This window comes from Mchenga conophoros, linkage group LG3 (genome assembly GCF_057382185.1).
Source record: "Mchenga conophoros isolate Kocher_MC1m ecotype Shallow Benthic linkage group LG3, M_conophoros_male_GT1.1, whole genome shotgun sequence".
Lineage (NCBI taxonomy): Eukaryota > Metazoa > Chordata > Actinopteri > Cichliformes > Cichlidae > Mchenga > Mchenga conophoros.
The window spans coordinates 42,349,974-42,364,216 of record NC_140528.1 but is presented as its reverse complement, the minus strand read 5'-3'; the positions used below and the strand labels follow the sequence as shown (position 1 = coordinate 42,364,216).

At 41.1% G+C, this 14,243-nt stretch overlaps 2 protein-coding genes and 1 pseudogene across 2 annotated transcripts in view; 2 read left to right on the top strand and 1 right to left on the bottom strand.

Annotated features, from left to right (window-relative positions):
- Nucleotides 1-14,243, top strand: part of LOC146578765 (selection and upkeep of intraepithelial T-cells protein 7-like) — a 42,088-nt gene that overhangs the window by 14,297 nt on the left and 13,548 nt on the right. The gene's annotated exons all lie outside the window — the stretch shown is intronic.
- LOC146578769 (uncharacterized) lies at nt 1,374-2,792 on the top strand. The gene is made up of 3 exons (XM_085269028.1): nt 1,374-1,503; nt 1,626-1,979; nt 2,306-2,792. The coding sequence occupies exons 1-3, from the start codon at nt 1,452-1,454 to the stop codon at nt 2,542-2,544; spliced, it is 645 nt and encodes a 214-aa protein (XP_085125154.1). The 5' UTR covers nt 1,374-1,451; the 3' UTR covers nt 2,545-2,792.
- On the bottom strand, nt 4,432-5,941 carry LOC146578768 (uncharacterized; annotated as a pseudogene).

Genomic DNA, 14,243 nt, shown 5'->3' with positions numbered 1-14,243 from the left:
AAACTTCACAATAACAGATATAAACTTGCAGCTGCCTGCTTAACCACCACAATATGTGGTCATATTTTTCATTTAGTTAATGCAATATAGACTCACTGCCCACTTTATTAAGAACTCCTTGCTAGTATCAAGTTGAAATCTCATTTTTCCTTGAGAACTGCTTCATTTCTTCATGTTCAAAAATATGCTGAAAACATTTCTCATTGGTCCAAATTGATATAATACCCAAAGTTGCTACAGATTTCCAGAACATCCCAAAGATGCTCTGTTGGATTGAGATCTGGTGACTGTGGACGTCATCTGAGTGCCGTGAACTCATCATGTTAAAGAAACCAGTTTGAAATAAGTGGGGTGTTATCCTCCTGGAAGCAGCCATGAGCAGATGGCTACACTGTGGTCTGAAAGGGATGTACATTGCAGACACAACTTTAGTTACTTATTGAAACTCACAAAATCATTTTGTTGTTTTTAAAAGAGTTTAATGTCAATACAAAGTCAATCTCAGCAGATAGTGCACTTACAAAAACTGTGAAACACTGAAATAAATAAGAGTATATTAGTGTCACTCAGCTCTTTATTTTTTGTCCTTTCAGCAAATTTCTATACACGTGACTTTCAACCTGTTTCTTGTTAAACACAGACCACCAGATTCCAGTAATGTATTGCTGACAGGGCACTAACCCTGAAATACTTTTTTTTAAGACAGTGCAATAATAAAGCTGAACTTTGTTAGCTTCTTTTTTTGCTGCTGGGTGCTCTCAGAGACAAACAGCCTACAGATGTAGCTGTTCTGAGCTCCGTGAGCTGTAAAAAGTACTGCCAGCAGAATAAAATCAAACAAATTATTCTCTGCAGCACAAACTACGTGTAATGTGGTTCAGCATAAGTTACTAAGATGACCTCCTGTAAAGAGACACTGAGAACTCTGTGTCCACATATCTGTGTGAAGTCAGTCAGCGCCTTCTCTTTCTGTTATTTAACCTGAGGCGGTTTAAAACAGAAGTTTTGTTTTCAGCACACCTGGCAGCTACAGAAGGAGCAGCACCTCACCCACATAACATATAAAGACTTTAAGAAAATGACTTTTTTTTTTTTGCTGATGCTTCGGGGTACTGTTCATATTTTAGATCAGGATCCATTCTCAGAAAACCAACATTTTGTTCCAGTAAGTCTCAAGCTTTGTTCTTTATTTGAGAAAAAAAATAAAAGCTTGTTGATCACTCTAATCAGTCACTCAGGAGGAGGAGAGAAACAACGAGCTGTGGATTATTTAGAAACCTCTCTGTGTGATGGTTTTAATCAGGGCATGATGACATCGCTATGTCCGCCTTCCCTTTCTGGAACTTCTCATTTCAGCCACACTCATTTCTTTAACTCTGTACAGGAAACTTGTTTCATGTAAGTACAATCAGCTCTGCAGCTGCTCGGTGGTCTCCATCCTCCCGTCCCAAATGGCTTCTTTCAAATTCTTCCTCTTTTTGTCTTTAATCTCAGAGTTAACAGGTGAGCAAAATGAACATTTTTATTCTTGTTTTAATTCCTTGCTTAGTCCCATGTGATCCATTTCACTGGTTAACTCTAAACCCAAACCAAGAAATAATAAGTTATAATTGTGATGTCTTCAGCTCTTCAGCAGGATGTTCAGGTGAAGCTTGGAGATGACGTCACTCTCCAGTGTCAGATTTCTACAGAAGAAATAATCTCAGTGCTGAAGTGGAGCAGAGCTGACCTGAACACAGACGGCTACGTCTACTTCTACAGGAACAAACGCTCCTATGAAAACTACCAACATCCATCTTTTCATGGCCGAGTGAAACTGAGGGACCCGGAGATGAAGGATGGAGACGTTTCTCTGATCCTGAAGAACGTCGCGTTTAATGACACTGGGATGTATGAGTGTCACGTAGCTGTGAGGAACCCTGTGAGAAGTAAAAGAGTTCACACTGAGATCAGTCACGTCATCAACCTCACAGTCACAGGTGAGTTTGTGGAGCTCACACTCAGGTGTTAAAGGTCTGATATCATCAAATGTAAACTAAAAACTTCAGCTTTATGATCCAGTTAGAATTCTCTCCTCTTGTCTTGGTGAGTTTGTAACTCCCCTAGCTCCCTCTGCACAGTGTGCTGCTGACTCAGGTGTTAATCATGTTTCTGTCATTGGGAAGCAGCCAGTTGTTAAATATTTGAATATTCTGATGAGGAACTGAAGCCGTTCTCTCCATAGCGACATTTGCAGACACACAAACTTCCAGGTGAACTGCTGCTTTGGTGCCTATCAGTTTCTTATTGCCTATTTTTTCTGCAGGTGAAACACATGAAAGCGTGTCAGAAAAACGAGTCATGGAAAGAGGAGACGCAGATGAAAGCATGGATGATACTGAAAGGGTCGGAGTTCCGACTCTTCAGGTTGTTGTTCCTGTTGTTGTTGTAGTTGCTCTTGTTGCTCTTTTTGCCGTTGGTTTTGTGATACACCAACAAACTTGTCATCATAAGAAGCAACATCCAGTCAAGTTTCCTACTGAGGACTCAGATGACGTGCTATGAAGCTGCAGAAATGTATAAACTTTCTTGATGAAAACTAAAGCATTAACATTGACTCATTTTATAAAATGTACAGATCTTAATAAATAATAATAAATTAATAATTATTATTAATTAATTAATTAACAAATTTATTAGATCACATCATAATAACAGAAACCACACACAACATTTTAATACGGAGTCTTTGGTTTCAGTGAATTTTAAAAAATAAACTTCAGACTAAATTTACATTTTAAACTCAAACCTAAACCTGCAAACCTAAACCTGTAATTATATCATATAAAAAATGTTTATGTTCGCATGAAAACAATTTCTCAACAAAGAGGTTTATGGTGGACAGAAACATAAAATAAATGATTTTAGTAATCAAACTGCAGCACTTCACATCTTTCACAGCAGTGTCAGTTTTATTAATGTAGCAGATTTTTGGAGTCTGTTTCTGAATGTTTGCACAGATTTGATTTCAGGTCAGCATGCAGCTTGTTCACAAGAATGTGACCACGGTCACTGAATGCACCTTCAGTACATTTACATCTAATACTGGGAACAGTTAAAAAATCCGAAGCCCTGACTGTAAATCCATTTATAAACACACTGCAGGCCATGATTTCCAGTCTACTTCTCCTTTTCTGGATTGAGTCAGGAAGAATGAACTTCCTTATTTTCTTTTATTAACTTTTATTAATGTGAAATCATTTAGGGAAAAAAAAGTTACGCAGCAATAGTTCAATCAACATCCATAATTAAGCACCAACCTTTAGTTTAAAATGTTGCGGAGAGAGAGCACAGAGTCCACACCTTTATTCTTAAAAGATAATCTTTGGGATGTTCTGGAGAAGACTGCAGCTGTTTGATTCTCCAGTTATCAATACTTTACATATAATTACTGAAATTTATGCCTCATCAAATGTTTCCCTTCATCATAGTTAAAGGCAGTCTATTGAAAGGTTGAAGGAAAGTGTATGTCCAGGTTATGTTATATTGCACAGCTGTTCCTGATGTGCTGATGGCAGCGTTACTACACAGAAGTTTAAATCAGGAAGTTCAAAGCATTTCTGCACCAACAGGAACTGTCCGAATGATTAAACATGTAAAAGTTTTGCAAATGTGCAAAAATGAGAGTTTGTGTTCTTTCTTTTACACTAAAGGAATCTGGGTGATTTTTAATGATAATTTATTTACTTGGATCAAAGGTACCATTGAAACATTGTGTATATGATAGCTGTCCAACATGTTCACCATAAAATGAAAAAAAAGCTGCTTTCTTACAGTTTTTCTCAAATGCTAAAACACATGTCACAAACGTTACCACCAGGTCCCCCAATGTCCAAACACAACACCCTTCTCTAAAGCTACATAAACACAACCACACCTTCCCACTGCAAAACTCAAACTCCCACACCAAGAGAGCAGCTCGAAGCTGTCAAAACTGTAAACACTATACACAGCATTACACACTACAGCAAAACAATTGAAAACACAATGCTCAATTTGTGAGAAGGTTCTTTGGTTCATAACTGCCAATGCATATTTTTATAAACTGTACAGTAACGGATCGTCATAGAACCCTGCAGAGGATTAGGCATTTAGATTTGTGAGTTTCACATGAAGACTATAAATCTATAAAAACATCCTGCATGTACGTACACTACTGTAACACAACTCAATGCAAAAACAGAATCTATCACACACACAACAGTACTCTCGGAAACATGATCAGGGTGTGAAGTCTTTTTTTATTGTCTACACGGTCATTTTACAGTATTACACACAGTCACTGTGCGGCATCATGTCGCCGAGCTGCATTGGGCCACATCACCTCATCCACATCACAGGCTATATTGTCCCTTGCTAGGCACCGCGGGAAAAACGCCCTGGAATGGCGAATCAATCCCTGGAAGGCCTCCACTGGGATGTCAGCACAGGCCAGCTCCATTGCCCGTACGAGGTTCTCTCTTGTGTATGGCTGTCTGTCATACACCTTCCATCTCCATGATGAGAAGAACTCCTCTATAGGGTTCAGGAAAGGGGAGTAGGGTGGCAGACAGACGTTTAAAAAGTGGTCACTGTTGGTGGTGAACCACTCTCTGATTTGGTGTGTCTTGCGGAAGCGGACGTTGTCCCAAATGATCACATACATGTGATGTGCTAGCCTAGGATGGTGTTGTTGACGGTCCAGGAGGATGTCTTTTAGCTCCTCTAGGAAGGTGAGGAGACGTTGGGTGTTGTAAGACCCAAGGACAGCATGCCGGTGGAAGCCCCTCCGTACCCATAGCTGCACAAAGAGTAATATTACCCCCCCGTTGGCCAGGAACCTCAGTGATGGCTCTTTGGCCAATGATGTTACGGCCTCTTCGCCTTCGTTTCTGGAGGTTGAAGCCAGCCTCATCCAGGAAGAGGTACTCATGGAGTCTGGCCATCGCGTCCAACTGCATTATCCTCTGTGAACATGGAAAAGCGTACAGGTGTTCAGAACGGTCAATCAGGTAGCACAGTATTGTCCAGAAGTAATGTAGGCCACTAAGCAACACAGTATGTCCACTAACTGTACTGTGGACATGGATGTATACGTATTTGCACATACTCGTAACGTTGTGCTATGTGTCGCGCAGAGTTGCGCTCAAAGGGAACCCTGTAGACCTGTTTCATCCTCATCTGTTGGCGCCGGAGAACTCGGTCTATTGTGGACACGCTGACAGCATCAATGTTCTCAAAGTTTACATTATCTGCAATGACTTTGTCTCTGATCTCTCGGAGTCTAATGCAGTTGTTCTCACGGACCATATCTGCAATGAGGGTTTCTTGTGCCGCTGTGAATATGGCAACCCTCCCACCTCTATGTGGCATTCTTTCAGCTCTAAAGAAAGAAACATGTGTTGTCAATTGACTGATTTATATGTAAAACTACATGTAAAGTAACAGACCACTTTCACAGGCCTGTAAAACTGTAGTGTGACAAAGAAAGCAATAGCGTACTATACCTGTTGTGTTGTCTAAATGCCTTGATAATGGTGGCCACGGTGGACCTACTCAGGTTTGGATGTACTCTTCGTCCCGCTTCAGCCATTGTCATGCCATGGACAATGACATGATCAATTACTGTTGCTCGCATATCATCTGTTATGATGGTGCGAGGTTGTCTTCTTCTCCCACCTGGACCTTCTCCTCTCTCTTGTTGGCCTCCTTCTCTTCCTCCTCTACTCCGAACTCCTCTTCTTCTTAGGCCTTCACCTCTTCCTCCTCTGATCTCAACCCCTCTTCCTCTTTGGCCTGCAGCTCTTCTCCTTCCGCACGCTCGAATGCCTTCATCCATTGTGATTGTTTGGCATCTTCACCAAACTATGCTTTCATAGGTGGGGTCACATCATTAGCAGCAGGTGTCTTCAATTTTGAGTCGTTGTGTGTAGTGACTGACGCCAGGTGTGTTCCCTGTGTTCACAGATTGGTGACTGTGGCAAGCATTTTGCATCACATGGGCTTTCATTTGAGAATATGAGCAGAGTTGTTTTGCAACATGTGTTTTAGCAAGGAAAAATGTGTTTAGATTTGTGAGTACAGAGGGTTGTGTTTTGTGAATTGTGTCTTCATGTGACATGTGTTTATGGTACTGGAATATGGTGGCTACATTTAGTAAATGTGTTTAGACTACTGGTCATTTGGGTTACAGGATTGGCTTTTGTGTTTTAACATTTGAGAAAAACTGTAAGCACATTTTTTGTAACTATTGGCTAATTTTGCAAAACTCTACACACAAATAAAAAAACCTGTCACCCAATTATCAAAACATTTTAGTTCTCTTGCAAAAGCGAACACAGCTAGATTAACTCTTCACACCTTTGTAAAAATGGTGTTTTCGTATCAAACAGTACACACAAGCCATCATCTACTAAGCACACAATGCGCCAACTGCACACTGATGGTATGAATACAAAACACATCTGGCTTTTGCTTTCTCTGTGTACAGATGTCAATTTGAGGTCACACCTTTGTCATAGTGTCATGTAAACATACAAGGATCCAAACGTCAAGTATTGGTGTTTATTCACACTCATCAAAACCAAGACAAAGTCAGAACACAAAATAGGAATTCCACAAATAAAAGGAAAAAAAAAGACAATCAGCCTACATCATGTCGTCTTTCTGGGTCCGGCCACAAAATTTCGTCCACATCGCATGCGATATCCTCCAGTCCAAGGCACCGGGGAAAATATCTCCTTGAATGCCATATCCAGGCCTGACATGATGCCTGGTCAATATCTCCACATGCCTCCTCCATTGCCTGTAAAAGGGCCACCTGTTGATGAGGATGACGGTCATACACTTCCCAGCGCCAGGCAGAGAAGAACTCCTCGATGGGATTCAAGAATGGAGAGTATGAGCTGCTATATTTGTTTGCAGCACTTCCAGTTGAGGTTCCAGCAAAACAATTTAGGGAGTGGGATATGCATTGCTCAAGATTCATATGGGGAAACAAAAGGCCGAGAGTGAAATATGCAACAATGCAGCTGCCTGGTGAGCGGGGGGGCATGGCTCTACCGTGCTTTGAGGATTACTATCTGGCAGCCCAGATCAGACCTCTAGTGTGCTGGTGTAACTCTAAGTTTGAGGCAAAATGGAAGGACATTGAGCTTTCCTTGATGGATTTCCCAATACAGTCTGTTCTGGGGTCCCTTGAGAGTTTACCACAGGCATATCAGATGCAAAATTTATGTGTAAGTTTTTCCCTGAAAAAATGGGCGGATGTGATTAAAATTTTTGGTCTTAATAGGGAAATAGGGTTGCTGGGATGGCCAGCGTATCTCCCACGCTTCCTTCCAGCATTGTTAGACCATAAATTCAGGGAGTGGTCCAGGCATGGAATCACTGCAATCTGTAAGATAGTTAAGCATGGGGAGCTGATAAATTTTGAGGACATGTGTCAGATTTACGAGATCGGCAGGGAAGATTTTTATCGTTACCTACAGGTTCAGAGCTTCTTCCGGAACGAAATTAGAATGCTTGACGCAGATGCTAGTGGGGTGATCCGAATATTTATGGATGCTTATGGTGAGAACATTATAAGAGGTACTATAGGCAAAATATACAGAAGTTTTACAGCCATGAAAAAGACCTCAACAAGATATGTCAGTCATCGCTGGGAAAAAGAAGCAGGTATAACTATCTCAGAGGAAGATTGGTTGCGGATGTGGAAGAATGTGTTATCTACCACCAATTCTTTAACATGGCGAGATTTTGGATGGAAGAATTTAATTAGATTCTTCATCACACCAAAGCAGAAATCCAAAATAAGTGGTTCAGGCGCTTCATGCTGGAGGGAGTGCGGGGAGGTCGCTGCAGGTTGCTTCCATGTCTTCTGGTCATGCCCTAAACTGAAGACCTTTTGGGAAGAGATTAAACAAATGGTGATGGATGTGCTGGAAGTAACACTGGACTTCTCCTTTAGTACCATGTACCTTGGGAATATACCTGAGGATATAAATAACAGAGATTCATACTTACTGAAAATAATTATGGTTGCATGCAAAAAGGCAATTACTAAGTGTTGGTTACAGACAAGCCCCCCCACACGGAAGCTGGTCATAGACATTATTAACACAATTCATCATATGGAACTGATTACCCTCTCACTGCAGCTACAGAAGGAGAAAGGAGAGAGACTTTGGGAACGATGGGATCGTTATACGTCAAAAGACTAGAAACTGATACCTCTGTGATGCAGAGGGACAACTGCGAATTTGTTTGAATGGAACATGCACCTGTGTAATATGTAGTATGTGTAAGTAAAACAAGGCGTTGTGTATTTTGGAATATGCGAACATATGTGACTGTGTTGGTTTCCCTTGCCCTCTTTAGTTCTGTATGTAAAATAAGATGAAAATCAATAAAGAGAAAGTATTAAAAAAAAAGAAAAGAATGGAGAGTATGGAGGGAGGTTGAGTGCCATGAAGGATGGATGGTCTGTAAACCAGTTGCGGACCAAAGCAGCCCTATGGAAACTAACATTGTCCCATATGATGACATATCGGGTCTGCTCTGGTCTCTGAACAGTGAGCATGTCATGCAAGGTGTCCAGGAATGCAATAATGTGTGCAGTGTTGTATGGGCCTACGGTTGCATGATGGTGAACAACACCATTTTGGCTTATAGCTGCACACATGGTTATGTTACCACCACGTTGTCCTGGGACATTGATGATGGCACGGTGTCCAATAATGTTCCTGCCACGTCTCCTGGTTTTACTGAGGTTAAAACCGGCCTCATCTACAAAAAGTAGCTCATGTCCCATTGCATCTGCTTCTAGTTCCATCACTCTCTGGACAAGACAAATCAAATGCAACACATCAGGCCCATGCACAGCACTACAGTATGCACTTCCAACTTCTTCACCTCCACATCCTCTCCCTCGGCCTCCTCTGATTCTCACTCTTCTCACTCTTACTGCTCCTTCCATTGTACTCCACATAGACAGCTTACCTGTGGCCTGTTTATAGTGCTTAGGCTGATTGCAAAGTGGACTACTTATCTAAAACAGTTTTCACATGTGGAAGTGTGCCAGACAGTTGGCAAATTAGTGTTAATGATAGCCATACATGTGTATACTTTTGCTAGGAGTGTGTTGGAAATTTGGTAATTGAGTGTTGTGCAGTGAATTGTGCCTACAGTTTTGCAAAGTGTGTGTTACAAAATTGCAAACTGAGTGCAAAGCAGTTTTTGTGCTTTTAGTTTTGCAAACTCAGTGAGTGGTTTTGCTATAAGTCTGAATAATTTTAGCAATTGTGCTACAGGAATCACAGTTAGGGTTTAAGCATTCAGAAAAAACTGTAACCAGCCACAGCTTATTCTCATTGTAGATGAACATCTACACAGGTGTTACTCCTTCAATTTTTCAACTCCTTCAATTCTGGCATGCCAGAAGATTATTTCCTAGGTGTATTGCCCTAGATGACATAAGATGTGATGTGGATGAGAACCTGTGGCCAAATGGAGGAGACCGAGTAGATTAGCATTACTATTGTATGTATATCAGTGGATGGTGTGTATACAAATTCTTGTATTTTGGGATTACTTAGTGCAAAAAAATAAAAAATACATAAACAAATATTAACGAATTCTGCATGATGTCTGATTCATCCCAGTAACATATGTTGAAATTATAAACAGAGATGTGTCCTTGTTTTACACAAGAAAACACTGTGTAATGCTACATGTTAGTGTTTTTTAGGTCATTGTTTTGTGGGTGACAAAGTGTGTTTGTCGGCTGTCAACCTTTGCTAGTGTTCTGGAAGAATGAGTTTATTTGAGACCTGAATAAAGTGTTTTGGTAGTTGTAGTGCATTTTGAATGTGAAATGAACTGCTTTGCCAAGCTGAAGGTCAGTTAGGAGAATTGTGTGAAGAGTTTTGCAAAAGTGACCTAAGTATTGAGAAATGTGTCCTAGCGGCTGTAAAAAAACTGTAAAACAACACAGTTTGGCATCTAGTTACAGAGGTTACCTAAGCTCAGGTGATATTTTAGGTGTTAATTTGGGAATATTTATTATACATTTGGAACCATACATCTGGTGTGTGTGTGTGTGTGTGTGTGTGTATTTGCAAGCTTTGTCTCTAGAAATGCTCTTGTAACTACCCAAGATGAAACTATGATCTTGTGCTGCCACCTTCTGACACTGAAGTGCTCCAACAAACCCTGTGAAAGTGAAACAGCTGGTGCTCAAAAAATGTGACGCTAAACAATGTTAAAACAAAACAGCTCATAATGTTCTCCAGGAGACACAGATGGGTCCACTCCCCTCATTATAAATGGTGAACAGGTTAAATGTGTCTCCTCCTTTGGGTTTTTGGGCAACCACAGCACCACTTATCTCATGTGGACCCGCAACACAATCACCCTGATAAAAAAAAAGCCCAGCAGCGAGTGCACTCCCCCATATCCTGAGGAAGAGTAACATGAGGAAGAGTAACATGGACCAGAAGCTGCAGCTGGTCCATGTGGAGAGTGTGTTCTCTTACTGCCTGGGTTTGGTGAGCAGCGACCACAGCTGAATACAGGAAGGCTGCACGTAGGGTAATTAATACTGCCCAAAGATCACTGACTGCCTTCTGCTGATCATGGAGGCCATCAACAGATCCTCCTGTCTCAGGAAAACCAGGTCCATGAACTGCAGTCATTCAAACTGGAAGCAGACATGCCAAGTCTCTCTCATTGGTAGGTGTGCAGTACTGTGCCAGCTGCAGTGGATGGTGCTGATGGAAATGTTTCCTGCCATAAATTAAATATTTTATTCAAATCCTATTTTATTATTTTTTTCTGGTCTTACTCATTTTCCATCTCTATTTATTTGTACTTTTTTATTTCTTTCTTTCTTTGCCCGTCCTGTCCTGTAGCAATCAGAATATTGCTGTTAGGCCCTAAGGTCAAGAAAAATGCCAGACAGATCTATTTTCCAAGTGGACCTTTTGCTATACTGGTCCACATGATTGTCATAGTTTATTTGATCTTTATTATTTGTTTTTATTTTAAGTTATTACAATCAGAACCGACAGGATTCAGGGACGGGGAAGAATAATAATAAGAAAAGAGTAGTTGAGAAGGTAACAGGTAACAGTAGATAATAAATACTGAATCACATGAAGTAAGCATGAAGCATGAAGGAGATCCAGGCTCCAGACATCCAGAGGCCCGCCAAAGCATGAGAGCCCAGGGAGGATGACCGGAGGGGCAGCTGTGCCACCCTCCTGGAAAGAGCTGAGGAGAGCCCCAGACGTGGGGTCAGCCAGCAGCTACGATGCAGAAGCTACAGGGAGGATGCGACGACTTGACCACAGGGTCTGCTGGCAGCCGGTTGTGCCGGAGCGGACCGAGCCCCGGGGCTCGAGGCCTGAGGGTCCCACATCCACTGGAAGGGGCTTGACTGAGCCACAGGGTCAGGACCCACCAAGCAATCACCCAGATTGAGCAAGTACATACCTAAGTGCCCATCCAGGGACATCGGGAACTGGTAGAGTGGATTGTTAAATGTTGTCATTTTTATGCTTACCATCCATCTCTACATTGTTTAACTGTGGGATGAAAGAAATTCCACTGTCCTCCTCCCCAGATTCTCAAGGTTATGGGAAGGGGGGCTTTTATTACAGACACATCCTTGTGAGGGTATTTTGATGTAAGCTTCCTGCCCAGCACTAGGTCATACACACACACACACACACACACACACACACACACGCACACACACACAAACACACACACATTCTTACTTACATACAGAAGTTCACACATATACATACAATGCCTTGTCTTAGAACCATGTGGGCGTTGCTTTGCTGTGATGTGTTTTGTGTGAACTGTTTCTCAATAAAAGGCAGCGAGAGGAGGCCGGATTTGGGGTCCTTTTCGTGGTGGACACAGACGAGGTCTCCCTTGCAAGTAATCGATCGATCGACTGTCTTGTTTTCTTCATGATGAATAAGTCTCTAAAACCAGCGGGGCTTGTGGAAACACAGACCCAACAGGAACCACCAATGCACCGATGGCTGCGAGCATCAGCCACCAGCAGGTAGTGTGGTGGGGAGAGATAGGTCCCCACACCTGTAACCAGAGAAGTTATGGAATCAGAACGATGCCACCTTGAAACGAAACCGAAAAAAATATTGAAACCGAAAAAAAATATTGTAACTGAAATAAATGTACTGAAAAATCTTGTATTGAAACCGAAAAAAAAATTTATAGTGAAAAACAATTAATTGAAACTGTAATTTTTTTGTTTTCGCTTACAATTTTTTTTTTTTCGGTTTCAATCCATTTTTCGGTTTCAATCCATTTTTTTTCGGTTTCAATCCATTTTTCGGTTTCAAACCATTTTTCAGTTTCAATCTGCTGGCACTGTTTTGGCGTCCGGGGGCGGGGTTTCCGGCCCGCATGTATTTGCATACATTATAGAGGCCACTAGTGCTGACCAAGCTGCCATCTTTCTCTCTTCCCGTCTTTCAATGGCTGCTTCAATTTCAGCTTGAACCTCCAAACCGCAAGTAAGTAATCATTTTTTGTCATCTTTTCTTGCTGTCCCACTGGGCTGGACATTAGTTTAGTTTTTTTAGCTACATCTGGTGAAGTTGTGGTAAAATGCTGGTATTAGCCTATTCGTCGTAGCAAGCTAGCCTGAAGCTAATATTTGCTAAATTTAGGGACACCCGTGTCTCTTCAGGAGTTGGAGGCCGGTGTTCTAGGAGCGGATCTCAGGATCTCAACAGGCAGTGTTGGGCAGTAACATAATACATGCACCGGCGTTACGTATTTAAAATACAAAATATGAGTAAATGTATCCGTTACAGTTACTGTTTAATAGGTGATATTGAGAATACAGTTAGTTTGTTGAAATAAATGGATTACATGGCGATATTTTCCTGTTTCATATGTTAGGCTATGGTCTCTCTATTTTTGGTAATTCCACGCCGGTGGAAACCCAAACAAAACACGCAATAAGAGCCTCTAAAAATTATTATACAAAAATTATTTAATATGAAGGCAATAGCAGAGTGTTACAGGCATCGCCCTAAACAATGTAGCCTTATGGGCAGCGTAGTCCGTGCTGCAGGGAGAATGGACTGCCATACACGTTATGTGTCTGTGAGCGAGCGAGGGAGAAAAAGGAAAAGTACGAGCTGTCACGGAGCAGAAACGGGAGCTGGAAGCATGTAAATATAATAATAACCACTAAAGCCAAGAAGAGTGCCTGACGAGCACAGCTGTAAGTAAGCTGTTAAGACTCGACTGTACACCGTGTTCGTGTTTTCCTCCAAAACAATAAGCAGCCTTTCAACGCCTCTCTCTGTCTCTCCTAGCAAACTTGACCCAGACAACAAAGTAAAGCTAGTTTTCAGCTACGAGCCCGACACGAACCCGACGTATCAGCCAGAGGTCCCTTTACTACGGTTCGGAGCCGCTGACCTGTTTTATATACGCGCTGAATAGTTTTCTACACGAGATCGCTGCAAAAAGTGCAGCCTTACCTAATGTCCACCTACTGTTACTCATTTATATTAAGATTTTAACATCTAGTTGGTATTGGTATGGCGAGTAGCCTTCAGTAATAGTAATAAATCACACAGCAATTAGAGGTGGGAATCACCATACAACTCACGATACGATATTATCACAATACTCAACGCACGATACGATATTATTGCAATTTTTTAAAAATATTTTGCGATATTCAAATTCTGTACATAAAGGTAAACTTTATCAATATTCATTTTATCTAATATCAAAGTCTCACACTCAGTCTTTCTCTCATTTCAGTCAGTTTTATTGTTGACAAACTGAACAGTTTGTATTACAGTCTAGTCCAACTTAACTGAATGCAACCATCTGGTACAATTATAGCTATTCTGAACTATGGAATTTATGAAAACTATGCAGGCCCTTCAGCAACTGAAGAATTTGAAAGTAAATTAAAACAAAATATAATTTTACATTAAATAAAAAAGTTTTAAACTTAATTAAAATGAAACATGTCTTAAATTAAAATAAGTAAACTGTCATGTTTATTGCTGCCAAAAAAAAGTTAAACACATTTGGACAGTGAAGGAATGTCAGGGTTCTTGCTCAGAAAAAGGATCAACATGCTCTGAAGTCAGAGCACAAAAACCTTTTTTGTAACAAAATATCGATTTCTGCTGTCCCTGTATCGATACATTATTAGC